We start from the raw sequence: 24,291 nt of genomic DNA, 5'->3' as shown, positions 1-24,291 counted from the left end.
GTTTGGGCTATCTACAAATAATCTCTTTGTTCCCAAAATCTAGGAGTTGGATGCCATTGAATCTCATGTGAAAGTGTTTGAGAAGGATGTTGCAGAAATGAAGACAATCCTGTCATCAGAAGATCTGTTAGAATTTTCTCCTAAAGACCAACTTAAACATGGACAGGTCTGTGAAAACTCCTGATCAATGTAAGCCCTGAGGTTTACATTGACCAGGAGTTTTATCCTGATCAATGTAAACCCTGAGGTGAGACTGTTGAGAGACCTTTTCAAGAAGCACAGTCATGGTTTGAACACAAAACACTTGAAATTAAAGCACTGTTGAGAATATGTGCACAGAGAACTTGAGTGTGTAACTGAAGCACATGTCAGGCATAGCTGCCACATTTGGGGATCTCCATTTTTTGGGAAGCTTATGGCCTGATTTTCAAGAGACACTTGCTGCACACCACTCCACTTGCCACCAAATTGAAATCTGAAGTTAGAAAATTAGGCCTTGTTTTTCCAAAAATGTAGGCAGAATTTAGTAGATGATTCTTCTATTTCACACCACATACAGTCCACAGTGTTATCTGCCTAAAATCCAAAAAGCATGGGTTCAGTTTCAGGTGAGGAATAAAAATGCCATCATATCTCTCTTAGCAGTGTAACTCTCACAGCAAAGCTGTGCAGCTTGGTTGGCCAGAGAATAATTTTGTAATAACTACATTATATGGAAAAACTAAAGTAATATTTGTTCTGGAAAATAATGTTCACCTACTTTCTTACTGTAAAGCAAAGTCTGGACAGTACAAAAAATTCCTCATACTGTCTGCTTAGGAATGAGAGAACAAGCATCTCTGTTTCCACTGGGGCATTTTAGAACAAAATCTACTTGAGAGAGAGTTTAACAAAAATGTTAGTAATTAAAAGTCTTGTAGGTGGTATTATTTTTTTCTTCTGGAGTTCCCTGCTGACTGGTTGGCTGGACAAAAGACAAAAACCAGAATTTGCCTAGAGAGACATCAAAGAATTTGCACCACTTTAACTGTCTTCACTGCCAGTGATGTTCTGCTTTGAAATGAGCTGCTTAGTACATAGCAACTAATCTGAATGTGAGCCTTTTTTGTCACTGTGCAAACTTTGTATATACAGCAAAAATAGAATTGTAAATATAAATTATATCTTTGTCTTGCTTTAGACAACCTCAACATGGATTTTAATTTATTTGTTTCAAGAACAAGAATCACAGACTATTCTGAGTTTTAAGGGACCCACAAGGATCATAGAGTCCAGCTCTTAATTGAATGGCCCATATGGGGATGAAAATTTCTTCCTTCTTGAATGGGAAACTCACCAAAGAGAGCTTTTGGTCATCATTAGTGTAGTATAAATTTATGGTGTTGATTTTTCTAACTCAATATCTTACCCATCATCTCTGTTCTATCCTGACAGGTTATACTTGAGCATGTTGGTCCCATGCAGAAAACTATTGTTCATATACAGTCCTATGAAGATGCTCTTCAGCTGCCAGGGCTGAAAATGCAACCTTTCTCAGTCTTCCAAAGAGCAAGACAACTCTTGAGAGAACTGAAGAAATTAGAAAAAATTACTAGGGAACAGAATGAGCTACTGGAGGTAATTGATTTTTTTTCCTATGGTCACTTGTACCACCTTTTTTTAAAAGTAATTTTGATCTTTAAACAATATTGCTTTTGCAGCTACATAGTTACATCTACTGTGTCTTCTGTGTGATGGTTTGGGGATTTTTTTTTGTTCTTTTTTCCTATTTAATTTGATCCTGCAACAAAGCACACTGAATAGTCTTGACGTACATTTCAGTTTTCCAATTTAGTCACAGCTGACAACATACTGCAGAAGGAAGGAAGGCTCAGGTGTTGGACAGGTGATTAGTGTTAGATGTGTTAGATGCAGGCACTCACCAACTCCTGAAACTCACCTTGACCAAGGAAATTCTTGTTGACAGCCATTAGAGAGCAATTGCTAACAGCAGAAGGTCTTCTACTAATCCAAATCAGTGAGCCAGGAAAGTGGCCATTCCCTACAGCTGTGTTGTGGTTAATTGACTGTTTTGAGGCAGTGACAGGGGTCTTGGAGATGCTGCTGGCCAGGCCAGGTTAGGACACAGAAGGGAAACAGCAACAGGAGGAGGCAATGCTGGCAGGTCAGGGAGTGTTAATTCAGGGGCAGGGAGAGTTATGGAACAGCCCCAAGCCTGAGGGGGGCTCTGTGCAGCCCTTCACTGAGCAATGTGGTTGTACCAGCTCAGGGAAGTTTTAATTCAGCAGCTGGTCATGCTCCAGTGCCCAGGCTGGAGGAAGTCTGGAGTTCTGTAAGGTTCCCACGGCAGCAGAGGAATTAAAGCTCTCGTGTGACCCATCCATTTCTTGGCAGGATGCTGACAGCACCTAGAAAAATGTTACATTATCTTTGCTCATTTGGTTTTCCTAAGCTATTAGGGTAAAGCAGAATGCTTTAAAACATCTAGCTGGGCATTTCAGAGGCAGGCAGACAAGTGGCAGCTGAAACGGGAATGTCTGTTTTTGATTTTCACTTTGAGAAATTAAGAGCAGAACACAAAGAGAAAAACTCAAACATGCCACATGACTAGTGCATGCTTGGAGTCAGAAGAAAGCAGTGACTATATTAGATCTGTATAATGCCTACAGTCTCTTTTATTTTTTTAGTCCATACAATTTCTTATGTCTAAAAAATGGATGTAGTAAAATGTACCTTTTTCAGAATTACCAGACCAAATAATGGAGAATTTTCAAAACACCTTAAAAGCATCAGCAACAGGCTGCTTTCCATTTTTCAGTTGTTGTAATGACACTTGTAACTGGTTTTTGTGTAACATTAGGTCAAATTTTATATTTTTCTCATTTTTGTAAAGCTGTGACCTTTTTTTGCTCAGCATTTGCCTTTATCTTGTAGACACCCAACAATCTGTAGCTGAGTGAAATTTCTTTGTGAGAAAACAGATTGGAAAAATTGCAATTCTTGGCAGCTAGTGTATCAAACTGTGCAAAAGAGATTTTCCAGTGCAGTTGAATGGGTTGAAAGCAGCAGTGCTACAATACAAGTGTAGCACCAGCTAAGGTGTAACAAAGGATGAAGCCATTAAACCATGGCATTTTGAGTGCTGCATTAAAAAGGTGCTGAGAATCCTGCTAGAGAGGAAAACAAATGGCAGCCAAGCTTCCTGTACAAATATATACATTTTTCCCCCCCTGGGGATTAGTCTTTGGATGAGTTTGCCCATATTTTGCTATGGATGAGTCAATGGAATATTGCACTAGTAACTTTTGTATAATTAGGTTGCATTGTAACACCTGAAACAATAAGTCAGAAAGAAAGGCTGTAATAGATACTGAAAATGCTCTGGGGCAGGAATTTAAGTGACTTAGTTCTCTCTTGAATGTTGCCCTCTGGTTTTTTTATTATGGCCTCTTAAGTTCCACACCTAAACAACGTCATCAGGAAGAAGATTTAGAAGCTACATCTGCTTCTACTGGTTTTCAGTGCAAGAGAGTGGTATTATTTGCATATCTGATGATTTACTGGTCTCATTTTCACTAAGCTCTTCCAAAACAAATATACTGTGGGGAGATGGGCCTTTTCCATGGGCAGGTCTTCTGGAGTTACCACAATATAAGAAGGGCAGCTGTTAACCAGGAAATAACTCAAAAGAAAGGCAGCACTTGTAGGAAGAAATCCAGTCTCACATATGTGTCATAATTTGTTCTGTTGCATAAAGGATAGATTCTCCTCCCTACTGAATAGAAGGCAGAAACTAATTAATTATCTTCAGGTAAGTGGCTATATTCATATATTGGTCAGTGACAGAAGACATTGGAGTCTGTATACGAAATATTCAGACTCTTTAGTTAGTCTAGGAAATTTGAGGTAGGACTCAATTTATTACTATATGAATAGGACTAAACAGTCCTTTTCATATGGAATTGAAGGTGTGAGTAAGAGAATCTTCCTTTTAGGAGGTCTTCTTTTACTTTCTCATTAAAGCTGAGCAGAAGACCTATTAATTTTTCTTTCCTCTCTGATTCTTTGCTTGTGGCACTAAGATTATAGGCTACAAATATCTTCCCCTTCAAATTGGCTTTCTTTTTTTTTAAGTGAGGAAAATAGTTTCTTCTCACTTCTAACACCTGTAAAATAATAATGGTTATTTAGAACCTTATTAGCCTGCATTTTCTTGAGAGGGAGTGCTGCTATGAAGAAGTGACTGAAGAAATGGCCCTGTTGCTGTTGGTAGCAGGAGAGACTCTCTGCTCTGCAAGGCAGAGTCTGTGAACACTTTGCAGTGAAGTCATTGACCTGTTGGGTCATTCAGGTGCTGCTGGCAGCACAGTAGGATCAAGCCTGTTGACTTCATTGTTTCTTTATTACCTTTTGCAGGCACCTGAGGAACAGCCTTGGTTGTTGTTTGGTTGTCAGCCTCTAGGTCCAGAAACACAGAGCCACCAAGAGCTGTGCATATTCACTGTTTTCACAAGGTGTTGTGACTTGTAGATGTGACAATTTCCTAATGACCTGAGACATCATGACAGGCTGTGGCTGACAAATATGAGTGTGTGGGAGATTGCCCATTTCTGCATGAGCACAAAGCCTGGGGGGCAATGAGATTTTGCTGTCACTGTCAAATGAGTAAAAGTAAATTTGGCTGTTTATTACATGTAATGTGTTTTCCTATAAGCCATGTAAACAGAAGAAGTTCACATGGTGGGAATGCTTATAATTTCTATTGGAAGTATTCAAATAGTCAGGCAGTGTGGTTGGGTTATCCTCTGAGCTGCAGTGTTTGCCTGGTGTACAGCACAGTTCATTTTTGATCAGTTTCATTTTTGATTTTGCAGAACTAGCTGGCAGTAAAGACTTGAGCACCTGTAAAAACCAGTTAGGCTTTCTACCTGATATGAAACAGTTTAATTTCTCTCTTTTTAACAACCTTTTCTAAGTTGTAATGGATGTGGTGAAATTTGCTCCATTTCCATTCAATAGCCAAATTTGTAGTTCTGCTCTGGAGCTCCTAGACAGAATACTCCACCATACTTCAACTTGTGGGTAGAGCAGCTTTTGTTTGTCTTTAGCAAGTGAATAATAAACTTAGTGAGGGATGGGGTTGTGCAAAGTTAGCAGAACAAACACAGATTCTGGTACACAACTGCAGGTACAAAGGAGGCTTCAGTACTCTTCAGTTCAACTTCGTTTCCTTACTGACTTGTTTGTTTATGTACTCCTTATTTCAAAATAATTTATGTAAATTGCTATTTCACAGGAAACTGTAAAGAAAACAGAAGAATGTGAGCAAGAAATTGAAAAGTTGAAACAACTCCTTAAGAACAATTTGGGTGAAGTATCACATGAAGATCAACCAGAGGCTCAGAAGACTCCTTGTCCAGAGGTGGGTTTCGTTCTTTTCATTCCTTATCCTGACTAACATTAATCATGATGATGCAGAGCACTGAGAAATAGGGGTCTGCTTCCCTTCTCTGCCACAGTCAAGCAGGCAATTGAATGCCATAGTGTGACCATGCAATGAATTACAGTTAATATTACTTTGCAAGTTGGGTATATCTTTCATAGTATACTCCTTACTGATTTTGATGTGTCCTTTGTGCCTGTATCAACTTGGAAGAAAAATTGGGTGTTGTTTTCATGACAGCTCTTTTGGTGAAACAGTATGCAGCACTGAGAGTTTACCTGTGCTCAGCATCCTGCTAATTTTCCTGAAGTGGTAGCTTGGGATAGTGCCTAAGGAGAGAACCAAGTGCCTTTCTGATGACTGGTCATGCAATGCTACTTTTGGGGATTCTGGTTAGGGTTAGATTCATTAGACTCCTTTCTTTGTCCTCACTGCCCCACTGTGTTTTCATCACTGGTAAACGTGTTGCTTTTCTCTCTACAGTCAGCTGCTTTCTGTAATGGATGAATTGATGTTTTTAATGGAAAAATAAGATATGTTTTAAGGATAGCACTGCAGAAGTCAGGAAATTACTAATTAAATGTAATAACTATTTATAAAGTGCCTCTGAAATGCTCAGTTTTTTTCCAGCCAGTCACAGTAAAGTTAATATACTTACATTGTACTTGCCTAATAACTATAATCACTCACTAGGCTCCTAAGTACATAGCTGCTCTGCTGTCAGCTGGTTGGATGGAGGCTTGATGTAGTGCTCAGCATGACTCATTTCCTGATTCTTCCTTGGTTTTGTCTCCGAGTGTAGGATTTTATGTTTAATAGTTCTTGTTTTAGCAGAAAACTTGGCAAATACAGCATTGCATGAAGAGAAGTGGGCAGTGGAATCACCCATCTTACTGAAGGATTTCAGAAAAAGAAGTGATTTTAAGAAAGAGTTGGTTTCTGAGGAGTTATGGCTAATTAAGTTTGCAAAAGAGTAGCTGGCAAATCTATGCTGGCAAGTCTCCTGCAGTGAAATAAATAGATATACTGTTCCTAGTGGACATTCATAAAACCATGCCAAATGGTCATGGATGTCTGTTTCTTCCTTTCAGTGTTTTCTTTCCTTTACCTTTGGATGATTTTATCTTGTGGTTTTGAGTGCACAAAAGGAAGAAAGCATTATCAGAGCAGAGTTCCCATGTCCTTTGAAAATTTGTTGGAGCTCTTCCCTCCACCTTTCCTGTCATGCTGCCCCCCCAGAGCTATTAACAGAAGCTGTGGTGGAGACAGGAGCAGCAGTCTCACTGCTTTCATCTGCCACAGATTATTACCTGCATAACATCACTAATGACAGAGCATGGTGTGGAGCCAGTGCTGCTCTCACTTCAAGCCTGGCATCAAAGCTTGCTCTGATCAGTGTGCAAAGGGATATTTAGCCAGGTTTCAGTCTCCTGAGCAAGTAACGATGCTTCAAAGAGCTTTAGCACTTTCAGTAATGGAGGGAGCAGGGCAATTCATTCCATGTCCTGTCTTACTCTGTTATTTGCTGGGATTTCTTGGTTCACCTGGAGGCTGGGTGGTGAGGAAAGCCCTGGAGAAAACTCCAAGGGCAGAACACTGGCTGGAGGAGTAGTCATGGCCAGGAAGGAGACCAAGACAGATTTATTTCCCCCTCTGTTAGTGCAGTTGCTTGAGTTATTGTTTAGTCTCTGCAGAACGTTAAGTATTTTCCTTAAGCTTTCTTGGGGTCCATTTTTCTCCCAGTACCACATTCAAAAATATGGGATAATTTTGGCCCTAGCCACATCCCCAACACCCACCAAATGGTTTGTTTCCTTTGGGCCAGCTTCAGCAAGGACTGAGCCCTGAGCTACCTTCATTTGCTGTCTTTGCCCTCCTCAGGGCTTTCCCAAGTGTTCAGTGTCAGGCTGCCAGGGAAGGTGCTTGGAAGTAACATCACCTGCTGTGACACACCGAGCAATGTAACCCATCTGCATTCCCTTTGTCCTGGAGGAAGCTGCTCTTCTCATGGATATGCAGGACCTAGTTAGAATTGGTTCCAGCCTGCCCACGTTTCCTTCCACACTGCCAACTTCTGCATCACAAGTGGCAAGGGCTGTCCTGAGCTGGATCTGTTGCTGCTGGTTTGCATGTACCTGGACATCTCCTGCAGTGACAATGGGGAACTGTCCCAAAGCCCAGAAAAAGGAAAAGGGGGAAATAGCCCCAGCACCAGTAAGATGCATCCTTGGTGTCATCTGTTACATTGCTGGTTGGTTAAATGAGAAAAATGGATGCTTACAGATGTTGTTGCTCCTTTAGGGAGAAATGGAAGCTGTAAAAGAAGAAATCATAAAGCTGTGCCAAAGAAAGGAAGATTACCTTACCAAGATGAAGAATTCCATGTCTGAGCTTCACCAGTGCCTACAGCAAGAAGTGCCTGAAGCAGCAGCTGAACCTCCAGCCTCTGTATTATCCCAGAGTGACCTGATTGGGACTGATGTTTCTGCTCAGCAGGTAAGTGATCACTCACCTGAGGGCCAAAGAGGGGAGGTAAACATCCCTTCCTGCTCCTGGAGGAGTGGCATGTGAGAGAGGAGCACCCCTGCCCGTGTGAATCAATAGTGTCTCTCCTCCCCTTTGTGTCAGAAGGACTGAGTGTGAGGAGAAGGTAGGAGAGGTGAGCCTCTGGTTATTTCTCAGCATTTTTCACTTTCAACATGAAGTTTGCATCAATCAACAGCAAAATGCTCCACGTGTAGTTTTGTTGATAACCAGTTGTTCTGGGATTTTCAATAAATTATTTCCATGGGGCAAAATGAAATTTGTCCCTTTTGTAGCTGTCCTGTTGAAACCTAACAGCATCAAATCCCAATTTTCAGAGGTGCTTAGAACCTGCAGCTTTCAGTCGCTTTAATGTAGGTTGCCAGATGTTCAGTGCTTCTCCAAAAGTGGGTCTCAAGTGGTAAATTTGTTTTGGTTTACATAAAGAAATGAAGAGGCTTTTGCTCTTCTTGTCATGATTAATTGGGTTGTGTCTCTGTGTGTGTTTTTGTAGTTGAAAAAAAGAGGAGTGATCTCTCTTCTGCCTTCCTTAGATGAAGAATCAGAAGACTGTTCTTCACACAGCAAGGTGAGTCCAGTGTATTTTTTATAGATATATTCAGCCGTGTATGTTAGAAGATTTTGGTAAAGCAGAAATTATGAAAAATGTGAAAATCAGAAATATTTCAGAACAACTTAAAATATCACTCCAGGATACAAAGGAATTGCACTCAAGCCAGTGTACCAATTTTCCAGTGCCAGTATTACACAGCACCTTGTTCTGTGAGGCGTGATCCTACTTTTGGTGGGATTGCCTATTTGCTAATGCCCCATTTGTGGAAGTGTTAAAGGCAAAATATTTCCTTAAACACCAATGTTTCCATGTGGAGGTGGATTTCAGAAAGAATTAGCCTCTGAAATTAGCCAAAACACAAACAACAGAATTTATTTGTATGTTTGAACATTAAAAAAAAAGGGTGTGATTAGACTATTGGGAGTGAAGTTTGGATAGAAGAGATTTCTGGTAGATTGGGAGAAACTGGGGTGACAATATCCTGCAGGTTGCTCTGAATCTGAGGAGTCTCAGTGCTCAGGTGAACTGCAGAGGAGCAAAGTTAATTGCTTTTGGAAAAAAATCCCCATGGCAAGACAGTGCAAAAAGTCCAAACAGCCTGGAGAGCTTGTGCCTTGTATTGATCCAAGCACTCCAGTTTCAGGGTTTCTCACTCCACACCTTCACTGTTGCAATTTTCTTTACATTTAGGGCTTCTTAGGGGACAGGAGAAAGATAGATAGTGTCTTGTTGGTTTGGTGGTTGTTGATTTGTTTGGGTTTTTTTCTGTTGGTTTGTTTTTTTGTTTTTGTTTTTTTTTAATATTGTAAAAAATGAGAATATTCTGCAGTTTTTAGAGAACATTATCAGTGTCATCCAGCTGCCACTCATCTTGCAGCAGAGCTGTAGAGCAAGAAGAGAGGTGGGATTTGGGAAACACAAATATGGATAGATAAACAAGGCAGAAATAGAGCTAAGTGTTACTAGAAGTGTGCAGTGCTTTACATTGCCTGGAGGAATATCTGAGCTTCCTGGTCAGAAGCTAAAGCTGAGCTGTTACTGCTTTCAAAGGGAAGTACAGCCACAGAGAAAGATGCAAGGTTTTGGCCTTCAGAAAGAGATGATGAAAGGCTCAAGGAAGACAGTGCAACCTCCTGGTCTTCTGGTACCTTGTCTGATGGCATTGTTCAGGTAATGCACTTGGGTTTATCTCTGTGGAGGTGGGAATTCATCTTTGGGGAAAAGACCTGCACAAGTCCTAAGTATTGCTGAAGCCTGCACTGCAGGAATGCAGGACAAGGTGGCCATATTCATATCTTCCATCTCACACTAAATCTTGCCATTTAAAATCTCTTTTTCTCTTGTACATATTGGCTGGACTCAGTGACCGTAAGCATTTTTTCCAATCTAAATGATTCAATGATTCTAAGTCCTTTGAGCTTCACAAAACCCCCAAGGGCAGAAATGCACATTTAATTGCAGCAACTTGTTTCACTGATTCTTGAAAAGGCTCTAAAAATGTGTAGGGTCATTTGTGGAAGAGGTTCTCTTTGTGCATAAGAAAGTCAGTGTCTGGGACACTCAGGTACAGTTTTGGTGCCATTCTGTTCTGCTCTTCATGGTGCCTCAGTAATGTTGTGACAGCTGCAATTGTTTGTTTCTGTACATCAGTGCCACAGGCATAACAAAACTGCTCTCTGTGAATATTCTTGGGCCAGGACCATAGTAGGTTGAGTGGTTGCTGCTCTTTCAGGCTTCTCTAGCACAACAAGGCAGTGGAACATAGAATCAGAAAATCCTTTAGGTTGGAAAAGACCTTTAAGATCAAATCCAGCCAAAAACCAAACACTGCCAGGTCCACCACTAAACCATATCCCAATGTGCCACATCTCCACTGCTGCACATCTGTATGGAAAACAGGAAATATTTCCACTGCTGCCTCTCTCTCTCCAGGATGAGGATGTTTTAACTGAATCACACAGCAGACATGATGAAGAAACATCTCTGCAAGCTTTGGAGGGCCCTGAAGGTCCTGGCACAGGAGATGGCAGTCTGGCTATGGTGAGTTTGCAGGCCTGACCAAGGTGACCTCCTGAGTGAATTGTGTGACCTACCTGGTTGTCAGAGGCCCTGGTCCATTGTGGTTTTGCTGCTGGAGTTTGCTGCAGTATGATGTGGTGGGATACCTGCAACCCTTTGTGGGCCTCTTCCTATTGGTGCTCTTGGTGATAAATTTTCAATTGCTCCTTGAATGTGCATTTTTCTAGGGAACAAAATGGAGCATTTTCAGCAAGGAAGCTGCTGTCATTCATACAGGCATAAATAGAGGAGTTTGAGTGATGTAAATATATATCAGCCATGGAATTTTTAAATGGCAGTTACAGGGGGAATGTGTTGCTGCTTTGTGGAAGACATGCAAAGGCTCAGAGAAGAGTGGGCAGCAGGTTAAATACAAAAGAGTGTCTGCAGACATGAGTGCTCTGGGAAGGCCAGGAGCAGCAGTCTGGTGGCAGAGCAGCTTCAGCTTTTAGGATCACAGAATCCCGGAGTTGTTAAAGTTGGAAAAGACCTCCAGGATCATAGAGTCCCACCATTAACCCAGCACCACCATGCTCAGCACTAAACCATATCTCTTAAGTCCCACATTTTTTGAACACTTCCAGGGATGCTGATTCCACCACTTCCCTGGGCAGCCTGTTCCAATGCCTGACAACCCTTTCAATGAAGAATTTTTTTTCCAATATCCTGTGGCAGGAGGATTGGAACTAAAGGCTCCTTCCTAGCCAAACTGTTCTATCATTCTGTGATGACAGTGATAGTTGGAACAATGCATTTTGACTTTTTTTCTCTGCCAAATCTCATTTTAATATGAAGTTTGTGCACTAGCACTGGCCATCTCAGTTGCTTGATGTGTGCTCTGGAGCCATGGGAGCATTCAGGTAGTTCTGTTCTTGTAGCGTTGCTTCATTTACTTTCTGAGTACCAAAATTTGCATGTGTGGAGGCATATACAGACCTGTGCAGCCTTCCCAGTCACTGCTCTTTATCTCCAAGTACTTTGGACTTTTGTTATGGACGTGTGCAATGCAATATTGCTTCTTCGAGGAGTGTGTTTAAGAATTGCACCAGATGTCCTTAAAAATACACCGTTTTTTTATTTTATGATCTAGAGCCCAAGTAAAGCGTATTTACTTTATGTTGGAACTGAACACACATAAGTAGCTTGTAAGTGTTGTCCAAGAGCTTGTTTTGCAGCTTCCAACTGCATTGCTCTTGTGTGTAACTCCCACAGAAAAACATCTCTCCTCAGGGGAGAACAGGTTAATGGTGACTCATCACTGCCTCTGTGCTCAGGTGTAGCTGCTGTGCTCAGGTAGATCCCTGTAGATGCAAATTGCTGCCTGGAAACCTGTTACACCAGATCTTGGATCACCTCCCTGCTGAGTTTCCCTTCTTTCCTTCTTGGTTTGTGGTTCCCCCCCCAGTCCCGCAAGGCTGGGAGCGCAGCGACAGAGTTGTTTTGGGGTTTGTTGTTTCCACACTCTGTGAGTGTGGAAGTTAATCATCTCTCACTGCTGAGGGGAGGGGAGGGAGATTACAAAACCAGGTGGCTCACCAGGCTGCTTTGATGTGCTTTTCTCCAGAGCCAGCAGCCGCCTCCAGTGCCCAGCGCCGCCCTGGGCTCGCAGACAGCGCTGGATGGAGGCAGGCCAGAGCCAGAGTCCATCCTCCTGCTGTGCCAGGCCCAGGTGGCAGAGCTGGAACAATGGCTAGCCAAAACTAAAATGTCCCTGGGCTCAGCCCCTCAGAGCCCCCAAAGGCAGCAGATGGTGGAGCCGCAGCTTGCTGATTGCCAGGTAAGGAGGTGACACTGCTGCTGCCATCCCCTCCCTGGGCTGTGTCTGCAGGACACTGTGCCTGCTCCCCTCTCTGCTTCAGCACCCTCTGCACAAAACAGGTGACTGACTGCTTGGCTTCAGCTTCGCCAGGCTTTGGTTAAAATACCTGCTTTTAGAGTTGGGATCTGAATGCATCCAGGGGATTTAGGTAGAATTCTGGAGTATATATAAAGCCTTGGTTTGATTTGGACTATTTTCAAAACCATGGCTGAGCATAGTTTGAATCCTCTATTAAAAGGGAATTTTTCATTGGTCCTGATCGTGATAAATCAGCTAGAAACAAAAGAGTATTTTTTTTTCTTTTGACATTTCCACTTTCGGCTTGTCAGAATGATTTAAAAGGCTGGTCTAAGAAAGCTTCCACCCTGCTAAGTTCTACTGCTGCAGTTTTTTCCATAAACTACCAGCACAGGAAAATAGTGGCTTTCCCCCTGCCCTCAGTGAGCAGTGGTGATATTTGTACCTACTGCTGTGCACCCAGGACAGCCTCTTGCCCCCACGGCAGCAGAACAAAAGGAGTGGGTGGTACCTGTTGGTGAAAATGGGAGGAGGAAAACAGGACTGGCACGAGGGAGCCCTGGCATGCAGCATGTGCAGATTAAAACAGGGCTGAGGCTCCCTGTGGTGTCAGTCTGGTGTGTGCCAGTTGGCTTCAGGCATTGAGCCTACCTAGAGCAACAAATTTCACTCACAATACCAAAATGTCCCAATTTTCAATTACTGGGAGACATCACCAGCTGTTTTGTTGTTGTTTTGGGTGGTTGTTTTTAATTGGAGTGCCTTTGGGTTTAGGCTGTGATTCAGCCAAGTGCTCAGGTGCTGAACTCTGTGGGAATGAGGATCCTGAATGCTCCTAAGCAGCTGGCTGTGTCTGGATCCCATTCAGGGTTCCTGTCAGTGTAGGCTTCAGCAGGGCAGCTCCAGCTGGTGACAACAAGCAGGCTGAATTCCTGTCAGCTTCAAACAATCTGGCTCAGTGTTAGGACATGAGCTTGGGCAGGGGAAGAAGGTTTTCTAGTCAAGATCTACACAGAAAAATACACACAGAATGGAAGAGAAAGAGTCTGTAGATAAGGGTGTATGATGTACAGCAATTAATTTATTGCAGTTGATTACTTTGCAGTTGAGTCATGGTACCTTTCTCCATGCTCACCTTAAGAATGTGAGTTTAAAGTATGCAGGGATGCACTTTGCTTCACAGCAGCTTGGATCAAAAATCAAATTCCAACAGTTTACAATGGCCATGGAAACATTCCTATGTGTTGGTAGTTCAGTATCATTCCTCCTACAGAGTGATGTGAGCATCACATCTCTGTGAGTGCATTGCCTCTTTCTCCCCTACTGAGGTGTGTTGTCTTCTTGGTTGCATTCAGATGGAGTCTGTCATTTCTGTTCTCCTCTTTTATTACTTGATACCTGAGTTAAGATAACCTCCTGCAGATGCTCTTGTTTGAAACAGTTTTAAGACTAACTCTGTATAAAATTCATTTAATTTTTCAGGATAAAAAAACTACACTGGAGGAAATTTAGGGGGATTGCAGCTATTTCTCTTTTCCCTGCATGTTTCTCTTCAGACAGGGGAGGTGTGAGCATTGACTTCAGAATGTTGTTGGAAAAGGAGTGTTGCACTTCTGAGAATGAGTAATTCTCTGCTGTCCTTTCTAGGTGAGGTTATCAGAGATTGAACAAAAGGTCCTTTCTTTACTGGAAGATTGTGGAGATAGTGCAGACTACCAACAAAAGACAGAGGCTCTTTCCTTGAAGCTGAAGGAGGTGAAGCGTAATTTGGAAAATGTCCAGATGATGCTTCAAGACAAGCACAGTGAAGAGCAGGTAAAGCATATGAATGTTGTGCAGGGCAAGAGTTGAGAGTCCTGGTGCTTTATTGGTCTGTGGTTGCAGAAGAACAGTTAGAGTTCACCATGTGAAATAAGGAAGGGAGAAATGTCAGAGTTGCCATTATTCTTCTTTACAATGCTGTATAATTACTTGTAGTTTGCAACAAGTAGTGGTGGATTTTTAATGAGTCTCTGAACAGCATCTTTTCTGCTCTAAGTGCTTAGTGACAGAGGTCAGCATTCTGCTAAGAGCACAGAAAAAGGACTTAGGGTTTGGTTTGGTTTTAAATGCCTCAGAAAGGCCATGATGTTTATCTGTGACGGTATCAAAGCAGAGAGACCTTTTAGTAATTTTCTCTTTGAAGAATGCTTAAATGCAGTGATTCTGTCAGCTCTCCTGCACCAGAGCTGCACAGTCTTTGAGTTTCCCAGTGGGTGAGATGGTAACTCCTGGCTTCAGAGCTCATTCCCTCTCTGTTGTGTGAGGGATCAGAGAAGCCCACCTGATGTGTTTGCTTAAGAGCAGCTGCAGTCCCTCTGGTGTGAATTAGCACTGGTAAAGGCTTGTGTTGAAATGCTTCTGTGAGCACAGGCAGATTGAAAATCAGGTGTGTGACCAAATTTATAAGCATAAATTGCACATGCCTCTATTTTGGCCAAACAAAAGGAAGGGAGGGTTAGGATGCTTGCAGGAGAAGCAAAGAAAGGGAAGTAATTATTGGGGAGACGTGAGGACCTTGGCAGAATTTGAAATGGTTAGGATGTTAAAAGTTTCAGTAAATTCAACTGGACAAAAATCTTTGCAAAAGCAGCAGTTGTGTTTTGTGTGCTGCTGATTCTGTGTGTGGTAAATCCAGGGCAGCTTTTGCCCTTTCCTCAGGCTGCACCAGTGGGGTTCTGCTCTCTTGTCAAGTCCAGAAGCCTTCCCACAATGGGTGTCTCTTTACAGGTTCCCAGCAGGGAGAGGACTGACCCAGAGCCCCTGGAGGTCCTGCACTCTGATGGTTTCAGCACATCCCAGCTGCCCCTTGCCCAGCAGCCTTGGCACAATGGGCTCCAGCAGCCCCAGGTAATGAATTCTCCTCCCATCCAGGGGCCAGGCTGCTCCACATCCCCTGTGAGCTGGGGCACAGCTGCTCTTACATCTGCTGCAGTTTTCCCTGTGGGATCAACTCTGTCAAGGGCTGGTTTCAGCTGCCCATCTCCTCCAGGATCTGGGGAGTTTGTCAGGATGATGAAAGGTCTCACCCCTAAAATCCCTTGTCCAAAAGTTTGAGTAATATAAAGTTAGGAGATTGGAGGTGTGGGTGATGCCACCTGAATCATTGTGAAACAAGGCAAGAGTTCTAGCTTTAAAACACTGATGTATTATGAAATCTGAATCTATACACTGATACTGTTTTTGAAGGTAACTTTAAAGTTTTGTGAACATATTCCCATGGGCTAACTCACTGTGACTTTTAAGATTGTTGTTAACACAGTATAAAAATCTTGTAATGTTCTGTGCTCTGCAAATTACTTCTACTTTGCTAACTGTAAATTAACTTTTGCCTTTTCCATGCTATTGGAAAAGAGAAAAAATGGTCCAGCTTGAGCTTCTAGAATTGCTCATTTTTCACTCGACACTCTCCTTTTAACTAATGGAACTCAAACTCATATTTGAGCAAATCCCCATTTTCCTTTGCCTTTTTCTTTATGTAAGGATTGCAGTCAGTGATGTTTAAATTTCTATATGTAATTTGTTTCTGGTTGGGCTTTGCTTTTAAAACTTTAGCTCAGGTAGAAATATATTCTATAAAAATGCATGTTTGCAGAAAATGGTTTGTTCTGTAGATTCATGTTCATACATAAACTGCATTTTATTTTGACAGATGTAGTCTTACTTTCTTTGCTAAATGATTTCACATAAAATGTGATTGAAAAAGCACAATGATCACTTCAGATTATTACAGTTCACATAACTGTTCATGCTATTCTCTGTGCACAGGACCTGAAATTGAAAGCAGCTGAGCAGAAAAGCCTCATTGACTTTATTGAGTCGTGTGTGGAAAAAATGCAGCCACAGCTTGAGGACAGCATGACTCTGAAATCAGACTCCAGGTACAGAATAACACAATCAGTTACCAGATTCAGTGATGTAAAACTGCCTGAACTTGATAAAGTGACACCCCTGGTTGTGTTCTTTGGTTCTGTGTGCCTTTAGAAGAAAAATGGCAGAAGCTTGGGGCTTCAACAGACCTGAGAAATGAAGGCTCATTTATGGGACAGCCTCTGTGATAGTGGGCAGCTGAGAGTTCAGGATTTTCCTAGCAGACATGGCTGACACCTGCCATGAGCTAGATCAGGCCTATCTGTAGGCAGGTTGGGTCCCTCTGTTCACAGCCATGGCTCCATAAATGCACAGACACACACAGCCAGTGTAAGGGCAGCAGCTTTGAAAAAGGGGACTTTGGGATCTGGCACCTTCCAGCACAGAACCAGGACTTCCTGCACGACTGTGCTCCCCAGACTGTGCTCTGTCTTTCAGAGGTGGAACCTGCCAGCAGGCCTCTGGCATATTTCATGCAGAGGGGAAAGTCCAGGTTTATCAAAGCTTGGATTAATAATCATACATGCACTTGGTTTCACTTTGCTTTTGAGGCAGGAGCAAGAGAAACTAATCTTATACAAGAAACCTGTTTTTATTTACTCTGCTTCAGTAATTGTCATTCTAACAATGTTTTCTCAATACAGCAATGGAGAATCTGACTCAAAGAGCAAGCAGGCTGATGCCACCTTAGCTCCAAAGGATCAAATGGGTAATAAATGGCAATATTTACAACAGGAACTCTCATCAAAGATGAAATCTCCTCTCTGCCAGCTTGTGGAACCTCAGGTTTGTTTAAGTTCCATAAAACACTCTGATAGTGTAGCTAGCAATTAGTGTATCTTTCTGTCTTGTAGTAGTATGGCTCTCCATCAGATAACTGAAATCTGTGCAAAGGTTCTCCAGAGGAGATTGTTACTGCACAGTGTTTTCATAATTGTCTTTTAATTTTACTTTGAGGTAAATCATGTCTCTGAAGTAGTGACTGCTGAACACAGTGTGGGAGCACTTAGGTGAATCCCTGTGGTTAATTTTCATAGTAGATGTTATCTGCTGACTTCTTCCAAGTAAGCTCACAGCTTACTTACTTACTTACTTACTCACAGCTTACTGACATCCAGCAAGTTCACAGCTGCTTCCTGTGGATGTGGGTGAAATCTCAGTTCCCACAAGTGAGAACATTTTGATCAAAGCAAATCTCTGGGTTAAATTTTGTTCTGCCATTCACCATTGTGTTCTCTCATTCTCACACATCAAAGGGATGTAGAGTTTGAGCTGTGTGTATGTTCTGAACAGACTGCAGACTTTTACTGCTTGGACAGAACTATAATTCTTGTTACTAACAGTTTTGTTCATACTAAATTAGAATTATTAGATTTTCTGTCCTCTGAAATTGCTGCAATACATGGAAGAATATCAGACATGTAAAAGGATGAATGTCAGCTCTTCTTTTGGCAAGACTTACCCTGTAGTGGTCAGTAGGGTTGCCTTAAGCCAAACTTCATCTGTATCCCATGCAGCTGGGAATCAGAGGCTCCTTTTTGAGTCAAGCTCCCACCAAGGCATAGCCTGCCCAGCTTCTGCCAGTGAAAAGGGAACCCTGCTATCCAGGTGCTGTATATCAGTGCCTTGATCTTTCAATGCTTTTTGACAGGAGTGTTACTGTGTTGCCCATAGCCTGTCTTCATTTGAGCTGTTCTTCTAACTGCAGTGCTCTTTTTCCAAATGTTAGATCACAACAAAGATGAACGTGCTGCCTCGAGGCACATTCTCAGGTGCAGGAACCCCAACTGTGGAAGAGCTGAAAACTTACACTGTCCAGCTGGGAGACCTAAGTCAGGAAGCAAATGTGGTGCATGCACAGGTAAAAATGGCATGTCCTAAGCATTGTAAAAAACCCAGGGATTCTAGACAGAGGACACTGTTTGGACACTGGGAAACAGCCAGTAATCCTATTATTGCAAATGGCATTCACTGTAGTGAGCTTTTGTGTTGGGTATGGACTGCAATATACAAATAGGCTGAAGATTTTGAAAGGAAACATTCCAGGTTTTCCACTATGATACTTCTACCTGAGTCCAAAAGTTTGCTAATGTGGGTAAAAACCCTCAAACTGTATAAAGCAGGATGGGAGCTGACAAGACAAACTTCTTGTGCTCATACTTGAGATTAGAGATATGTAAGAGCACAGCCACTGGCCAGCACATAAAGGGTCATTGTCTCAGCTTTGGCCTCGACAGCTCTGGATGTTACATGCATGTATCCAAATCTGTCCCTCAGTATTACATTAATTCCATTTCTGTATTAGCTGAGCAAACCTCTAACCTTATTTGAGTGAATGAATCTTAGCCGTGTCTTGGGTGAAAGTACTGAAAACTGGCTTGCATTCACCAGGATAATGTGGCAGAGGAAGTCTCTTCCAATTTGGACAGAAAGTTGTTTGAGTTGCTCCTGGCAATCAGCCGGTGTTTGAATAACATGGAGGAGATGCTGAACACCTCCGTGCTCTCCACTGAAGAGGCAGCTGTGCAGCAGGCTCTCTATGAGGTAACTGCCCCAAATCCTCCAGGGAGGGAGAAACCCCAGTGGATTTCTGTTACAGCAGAACATATATGGCCTGGTATTTTCTCTCTGTTCTGCTGGCGTTATTCAGGAATAATGCCACCAAACTATTTTGTATTTCACAGCTACGGGCCTGTTGCTTTTAGCAATTACCAACTCGAGTCCTGCTGCCTCTCATAGGTAAGAGTCCTTGCACAGACCATTTTCACTCATGTTGTTTTTCTTTCAACCCTTTAGACTCTGTCTGTGGAGCTGCAAAAACTTCATGCTGATCTGAGTGATAAAAAGGATGATCTTCTGAAGTCCATCAGCTGTGCTGGTGGGAGCACAGATGTGTTCTGCGAGTGCTTTAACAACCTGCAGGCACGGCTGGAACAAACTCAAGCTGCCACTGCTTCAAGGAGCAGCTCCATGAAAGCTGGGCTGGATCATAATAGCAATTACCTGGTACTCCACTGCCAAATGCACATCTTGTTTCACAGCATCTGTTAGGCTTGTCAGTGTTAATGCATTTGGGTTACAGATGAGCAACCTCTAATGGGCTTTCTTTTTTTCTTTTTTCTTTTTTCTTTTTTCTCTACTTAAAACACTTGTCTTGGCCTCTCAAGAAGCAGATTAATTTTGCTGGTTACAGTGCTGTTTGCACAGATGCTGACTGCCACAGAGGCCTGGATCACAGCAGAAAATTTGCATGCAGAAAGTATGGAAGTAACCTGGGATCCCATGCAGGCTGAGCTGCAGGCTAAAGCAGTTTCTGTCTGCAGGGACTAGGCCAGGGAGGGTTTCATGTATTCTTTCAGCTGCTGTGTCCTCAGGAGAGGCAGGTTTCCTCCCTTGTGGTGCCATGTCTGACACTGGGCTATTTATAGCAATGTGTTGGAGGTTGATTTGACCCCACTGCATTTACTGTTCCTTTAGGTTTTGTGCCACAGAAGTAGAAGCCATAGTTGCACAATTTTCCTTCTTTTGTTCTTTGTTGCAAAAGCAGATCGTGAGAAGCTTTTCTTTAGATTCTTGTGATGGGCTAAATCTAAAACTATTGCTGGAAAATATTCAGATCAGGTCTTTAGTCTGAACTAAGGAAGGAAGAGTCTGGTCTTTGAAATACAGTTTGCAATGTCCAGCAAAACTCCAGTGAGCTCATCATCTGCAAGTCATCCTGGCCCTTTGCTGCTGAATAATAAAGCAGCCCTTTTGAGGAACACTGGGATGTTGTCTCCAAACAGCCACAGAACTGGTCTTGCAGTGTTTATGTATGCAGAATCCATAGAGCTCCATCAGTCCCCAGTAATGGGCTCATTTTCCCATTTTCAGAAGAGAATTGATTCTCTTACCAGTTTCCCAGATTTTTACAGTCACAGAGGATCATTGTGACAGAGTAATCTCCTTCTTATATACCACAGACTCAGAATTTCCCTTGCCCAATTACTGCTTTAAGCCCATAATGTATATTCTTTATTTTGCTGAATTTGTTTGTTTGTTTAAGAGGGGAAAAAAATGCATTTACTTAAAGAGGTAATAATTTTGTTTGCTGTGTAATTTTGTCTAGTCATAACTAAATTCCTGTTAATGTGATATACTTGTGTTGTTTGTTTCTTTTGCAGAATCAAACCAGGCTACTCTATGATCAGTTAACTGAGAAAAAAGCTGCTCTGCAGCAATGCTTGAATGAACTACGTGGACATAATGTTTCTGAGCAGCTTCAGGTAATTTTATTTGAAGGAAATGAGAGGTTTTACAGCATTAGCTGTTATTTCCAGCCTTCTCCAATTTGTGAAGTTTCATAATTTCTAAAGTTTGAGTCTAACTTAGGTTTTTAAAATGGGAAAAGGGGAGAGTTCAGTATTTGCCATATTCACCACCACCCTTTTCCTTTTTTTTTTTTTTTTTTTTTAAACTACACCCCAGTCCACACTCAGACCTAATTCCAGACATTTCAGTGGTTGGAGTGGAGGAACCAGTCTCTCCTCAGTCTCCCAGAGCAAATACACCCCATGCTATGGCAGGGAAGGAAAAGAGCTACACGTTACACCTTTTCTTATGCCTCACTACCTTTTTTTTGTGGGACTCTGGTATTTCTATCTTCTCCTGCAGCATTTATGAGCACTTTATAATATGGAATTTGACCAGTTAAGCTATTTTCTTTGACCTTTATTGGGATTAACAGAAAATTAAAAATTAACAGACTGCATGTCTCCCCAGAATGGTCATTGGCCATTTACCTACTTGTTACCAAAGCAGGGAGGGTATTCTGAAGCTTTCTTTTTACAGGCTCATAACCTTGCTTAGAGGCATAATTTTCTGCCAGACTGAGAGCTGTGTTCCCTGCTGAATTTCCTAGCAAGGACTGGCTATATTCTGTTAGGTAACCACTCCTGGAAAAAGAATGCCAGAAGCACATAGCTTTCCTTCCTTGAGAGGGATCCTGTCTCAATCCCTGAGTATTTCTGATTCATAAGATAAAACTGTTTTCTGAGTCCATGATTCCTTTTAGTGGATGCTCTTGAATTAGTAAATGGAAAGGTATGTTGAATGTTGTCCTGAGACACAAGACCTGAATTCCCTTCCTGGCTGTGCTGTGTGAGCACAGTAAGTTATGCCATGCTTTGTCCATTTAGTTTATAAACACATTGGATCTTCTGAAGTGCTAGCACAGGAGAGATCCAGCCACTGGATTCATTGTACTACCAGTGATAATGGAAAGTTTATTGGAATGGAACTCTTCCTAATAGTTTATTTTGTCCTTCATCCAGAAAATTGGTGACTGTGCTGTGGAGCTGCAAAACTTTGAAAACCAAGTAGCAAAATTGAGAGCCCATGGAGAAAGATTGCAGTTACCTATCACCTTAATCCAGGAAACTTATAAATTAGAGGTAAGAGGACAGCACAGTTTCCACTTACTCAGCAAGGTTTGATTCTTCTAAGCAAGGCATTTGCAGCATCAAAAGGCTGATGGCTATTTTGTATTCTGTGGGTTTGTGGGATTAATTTCTGTCCTTCATGGATCACTGCCCAGTGTTTGCATTGTAGGATGTTCTGGATGACATGTGGGGGATTCTGAAAGCAAAGTATGTGGAGCTGAACTCCCCTGCCATCAGTGAAAGCCAGTATGAGGACTTGCTTCGTGGGTTTGCAGAGCTGGTAGCTATTGGAAGAGAGAAGATGGCACAAGATCCAAAGCACCTAACAAAAAGCAGAGCAGCTCTGCAATCTCACCTGAAAAACCACAAGGTATGAGGTGTTCATCACAGCACTGCTCAGGTCAGCATAGCAAGGAGCACTGTTTTCTGGGACTGGTTTCTCTCCAGTGTAGTGGAGGAGAGAGAGTGACTGGCTCATAGCAAAGGGGAGGGACTGGTGGACGTGCAGAAAACAAAGGCAATCTTTTCAGTAGACCAAAACAGTACCACTTTTGGTGATAAATTGCTGTTTCTGCTTACCTCAGAACACATAGCTGTGTAAGGAAAACACATCTCTCTTATAGTTATCCCAAAGGATTACTGTGTCCTTCCTACTGCTCAAGCCTTAGAACTCCTCCTGGGAGTGTGATCTCTCTTAGAGAGCAAGCTTTAACTTGGGTTTTTTCTCCAGGATTTTTTCCACAACCTCATGACACGTATGGCTTACATGGAAGTGTTTGCCAAGAGAGTGAGTCCTTCTGTCCTGCAAACGAGAGAGGAATTCTGGAGAGAGCTGGTGAATGAGGTCAAATTGCTGGAGCAGAAGGCCTGCCAGTATGGTATACACTTAGAGAGCCTGCTAAAGGTAATAAATCATAAGACACCCAAGAGTAAAACCTGGAGGGAAGGGGAAAAGTTGCATCTGGAGCAGCTCTTGTCCTACCAGTGATTCTTTGGCTAATAGTTGTCCTTTCCTGATTCCACTGGTCAGCAACAGTCTATTATTATTTATTCTGTGTGTGTCAGTAAACCAACTTTCTTCTTGTAAATCTCTGGAAGTGGACATTTCAACACATAACACTTTGACTCCTTGCTGTCATTCCTGAGTGTCTGGACTGACACAAGAGCTCTTTAAGGCAAAAAAAATACCAGCACCACTTCAAAATAAAACTTAAAAAAATTAACCAATAATATCAAAACATCTCTAGAGAATAAAAAATTGCATACACCACTTAAAAATAAGAATCCTTAAAGATTTTAGAGAATGCATAATTAATTCATCTGTATTGAAATCATGTCTCACTTTGATATTTACATATTATTCACTTATTTTTGTGTTATATTTCATTAAAGCAAGAGCTGCTGATGTTTTAGAAGGCATTAAGGCCTGAGTCTGGTGTATTAAAATGCAAATGGATGTGTGCTGTGTTAACAATTCAGTGTATTTTTTAGGATTGGGTGGTATTTGATGAGGAATGCCTGGTTTTCAATAAGGAGTTAGAAGCACTTGCCTCTGCGTTGCCTTCTGTCAGTTTGGTTGAAGAAACTGAAGAAAGATTAATGGAAAGGATTGCACTTCTAGAGGTATTTATGTGTTTGTCACTGCTTTTCTTTATGCATCAGTAGAACTGGCAAAAATACTAGTTAGTATATGTGGAGATGATTTGCAGGGCAATGCCTCATCTCCTCAGCTGTGTGTGGATGCAAGCTCAAAACTGACTTCTAAAAGTCAGAGAAGATTGGGCTGCTAACTTCAGCCAGGGACTACAAATCCATTTTAGTGGGAGTAATGGCTATAACTACTTTATAACTCAGTCTTCAAAGGAAGGTATTTGGGATAAGATGGATGTTGTGCATGCTCCATGGATCCTAAGGACAGCAAGAGCCTTGGAGTGAACATAGTGCCACTTCTCTGTGATTCAGAAATTATTTTCATGCCACAGTTTGAAACCCGTGGAAAAGGAGAGTCACTGTTGTGCTTTCAAATACCTGAAAATACCAAATATTTTAACTCTTACTGCAACACTGGTTGCAGCTGCATCTCTGATGATAGAGCTACATATTTATTTACAATCTCAGCTCCAGCTGGAAATATTTTATCCATGTTTTAAACACATTTAAATATAATGATATTAAAACAGCATTTACAGTTGTTTTATACAATTAAGAAGAAAGGTTTTCAGTAACCTTAGGGATGCATTTTCAGAGAGGGCTCTGCATTCCTCACAGGTGTGACCTTTCTCAGTTTTCAGAGGACACACTCTGTTAGAATTTTTTTAATTAATAAGTGTTTAATAAAAGCAAATTAATGAGTGTTCAATAAATGATTAATGAGTTTAGTAAAGGAAAAAAGTACTATCATGATTTCATCTAGTTGACTGCAGGAAAGACATCACTGGACATTCCCAGGAAAATCTGAGCTACAGTAAAACCTTTGTAATAAATCAACTGTAGATGTTTAGTCATAGTGGCCTTCTGATGCTTTTGA

At 41.8% G+C, this 24,291-nt stretch overlaps 1 protein-coding gene across 3 annotated transcripts in view; it reads left to right on the top strand.

Annotated features, from left to right (window-relative positions):
- SYNE2 (spectrin repeat containing nuclear envelope protein 2) overlaps positions 1 to 24,291 on the top strand; it is a 175,497-nt gene that overhangs the window by 91,190 nt on the left and 60,016 nt on the right. For all 3 annotated transcript variants that reach the window (XM_064422898.1, XM_064422899.1, XM_064422897.1), the window contains exons 61-80: positions 44 to 166; positions 1,435 to 1,617; positions 5,297 to 5,422; positions 7,745 to 7,939; positions 8,481 to 8,555; positions 9,591 to 9,710; positions 10,473 to 10,580; positions 12,163 to 12,375; positions 14,083 to 14,250; positions 15,205 to 15,324; positions 16,243 to 16,355; positions 16,989 to 17,130; positions 18,074 to 18,205; positions 18,736 to 18,888; positions 19,141 to 19,350; positions 20,508 to 20,609; positions 21,657 to 21,776; positions 21,934 to 22,134; positions 22,495 to 22,668; positions 23,256 to 23,387. In XM_064422898.1, the coding sequence (XP_064278968.1) occupies positions 44 to 166; positions 1,435 to 1,617; positions 5,297 to 5,422; positions 7,745 to 7,939; positions 8,481 to 8,555; positions 9,591 to 9,710; positions 10,473 to 10,580; positions 12,163 to 12,375; positions 14,083 to 14,250; positions 15,205 to 15,324; positions 16,243 to 16,355; positions 16,989 to 17,130; positions 18,074 to 18,205; positions 18,736 to 18,888; positions 19,141 to 19,350; positions 20,508 to 20,609; positions 21,657 to 21,776; positions 21,934 to 22,134; positions 22,495 to 22,668; positions 23,256 to 23,387 (2,910 nt within the window). The remainder of the gene's footprint in view (positions 1 to 43; positions 167 to 1,434; positions 1,618 to 5,296; positions 5,423 to 7,744; positions 7,940 to 8,480; positions 8,556 to 9,590; positions 9,711 to 10,472; positions 10,581 to 12,162; positions 12,376 to 14,082; positions 14,251 to 15,204; positions 15,325 to 16,242; positions 16,356 to 16,988; positions 17,131 to 18,073; positions 18,206 to 18,735; positions 18,889 to 19,140; positions 19,351 to 20,507; positions 20,610 to 21,656; positions 21,777 to 21,933; positions 22,135 to 22,494; positions 22,669 to 23,255; positions 23,388 to 24,291) is intronic.

The sequence above is a fragment of the Passer domesticus genome, chromosome 6 (assembly GCF_036417665.1).
Source record: "Passer domesticus isolate bPasDom1 chromosome 6, bPasDom1.hap1, whole genome shotgun sequence".
Taxonomy (NCBI): Eukaryota; Metazoa; Chordata; class Aves; order Passeriformes; family Passeridae; genus Passer; species Passer domesticus.
This window is presented reverse-complemented; position numbering and strand designations above follow the sequence as displayed.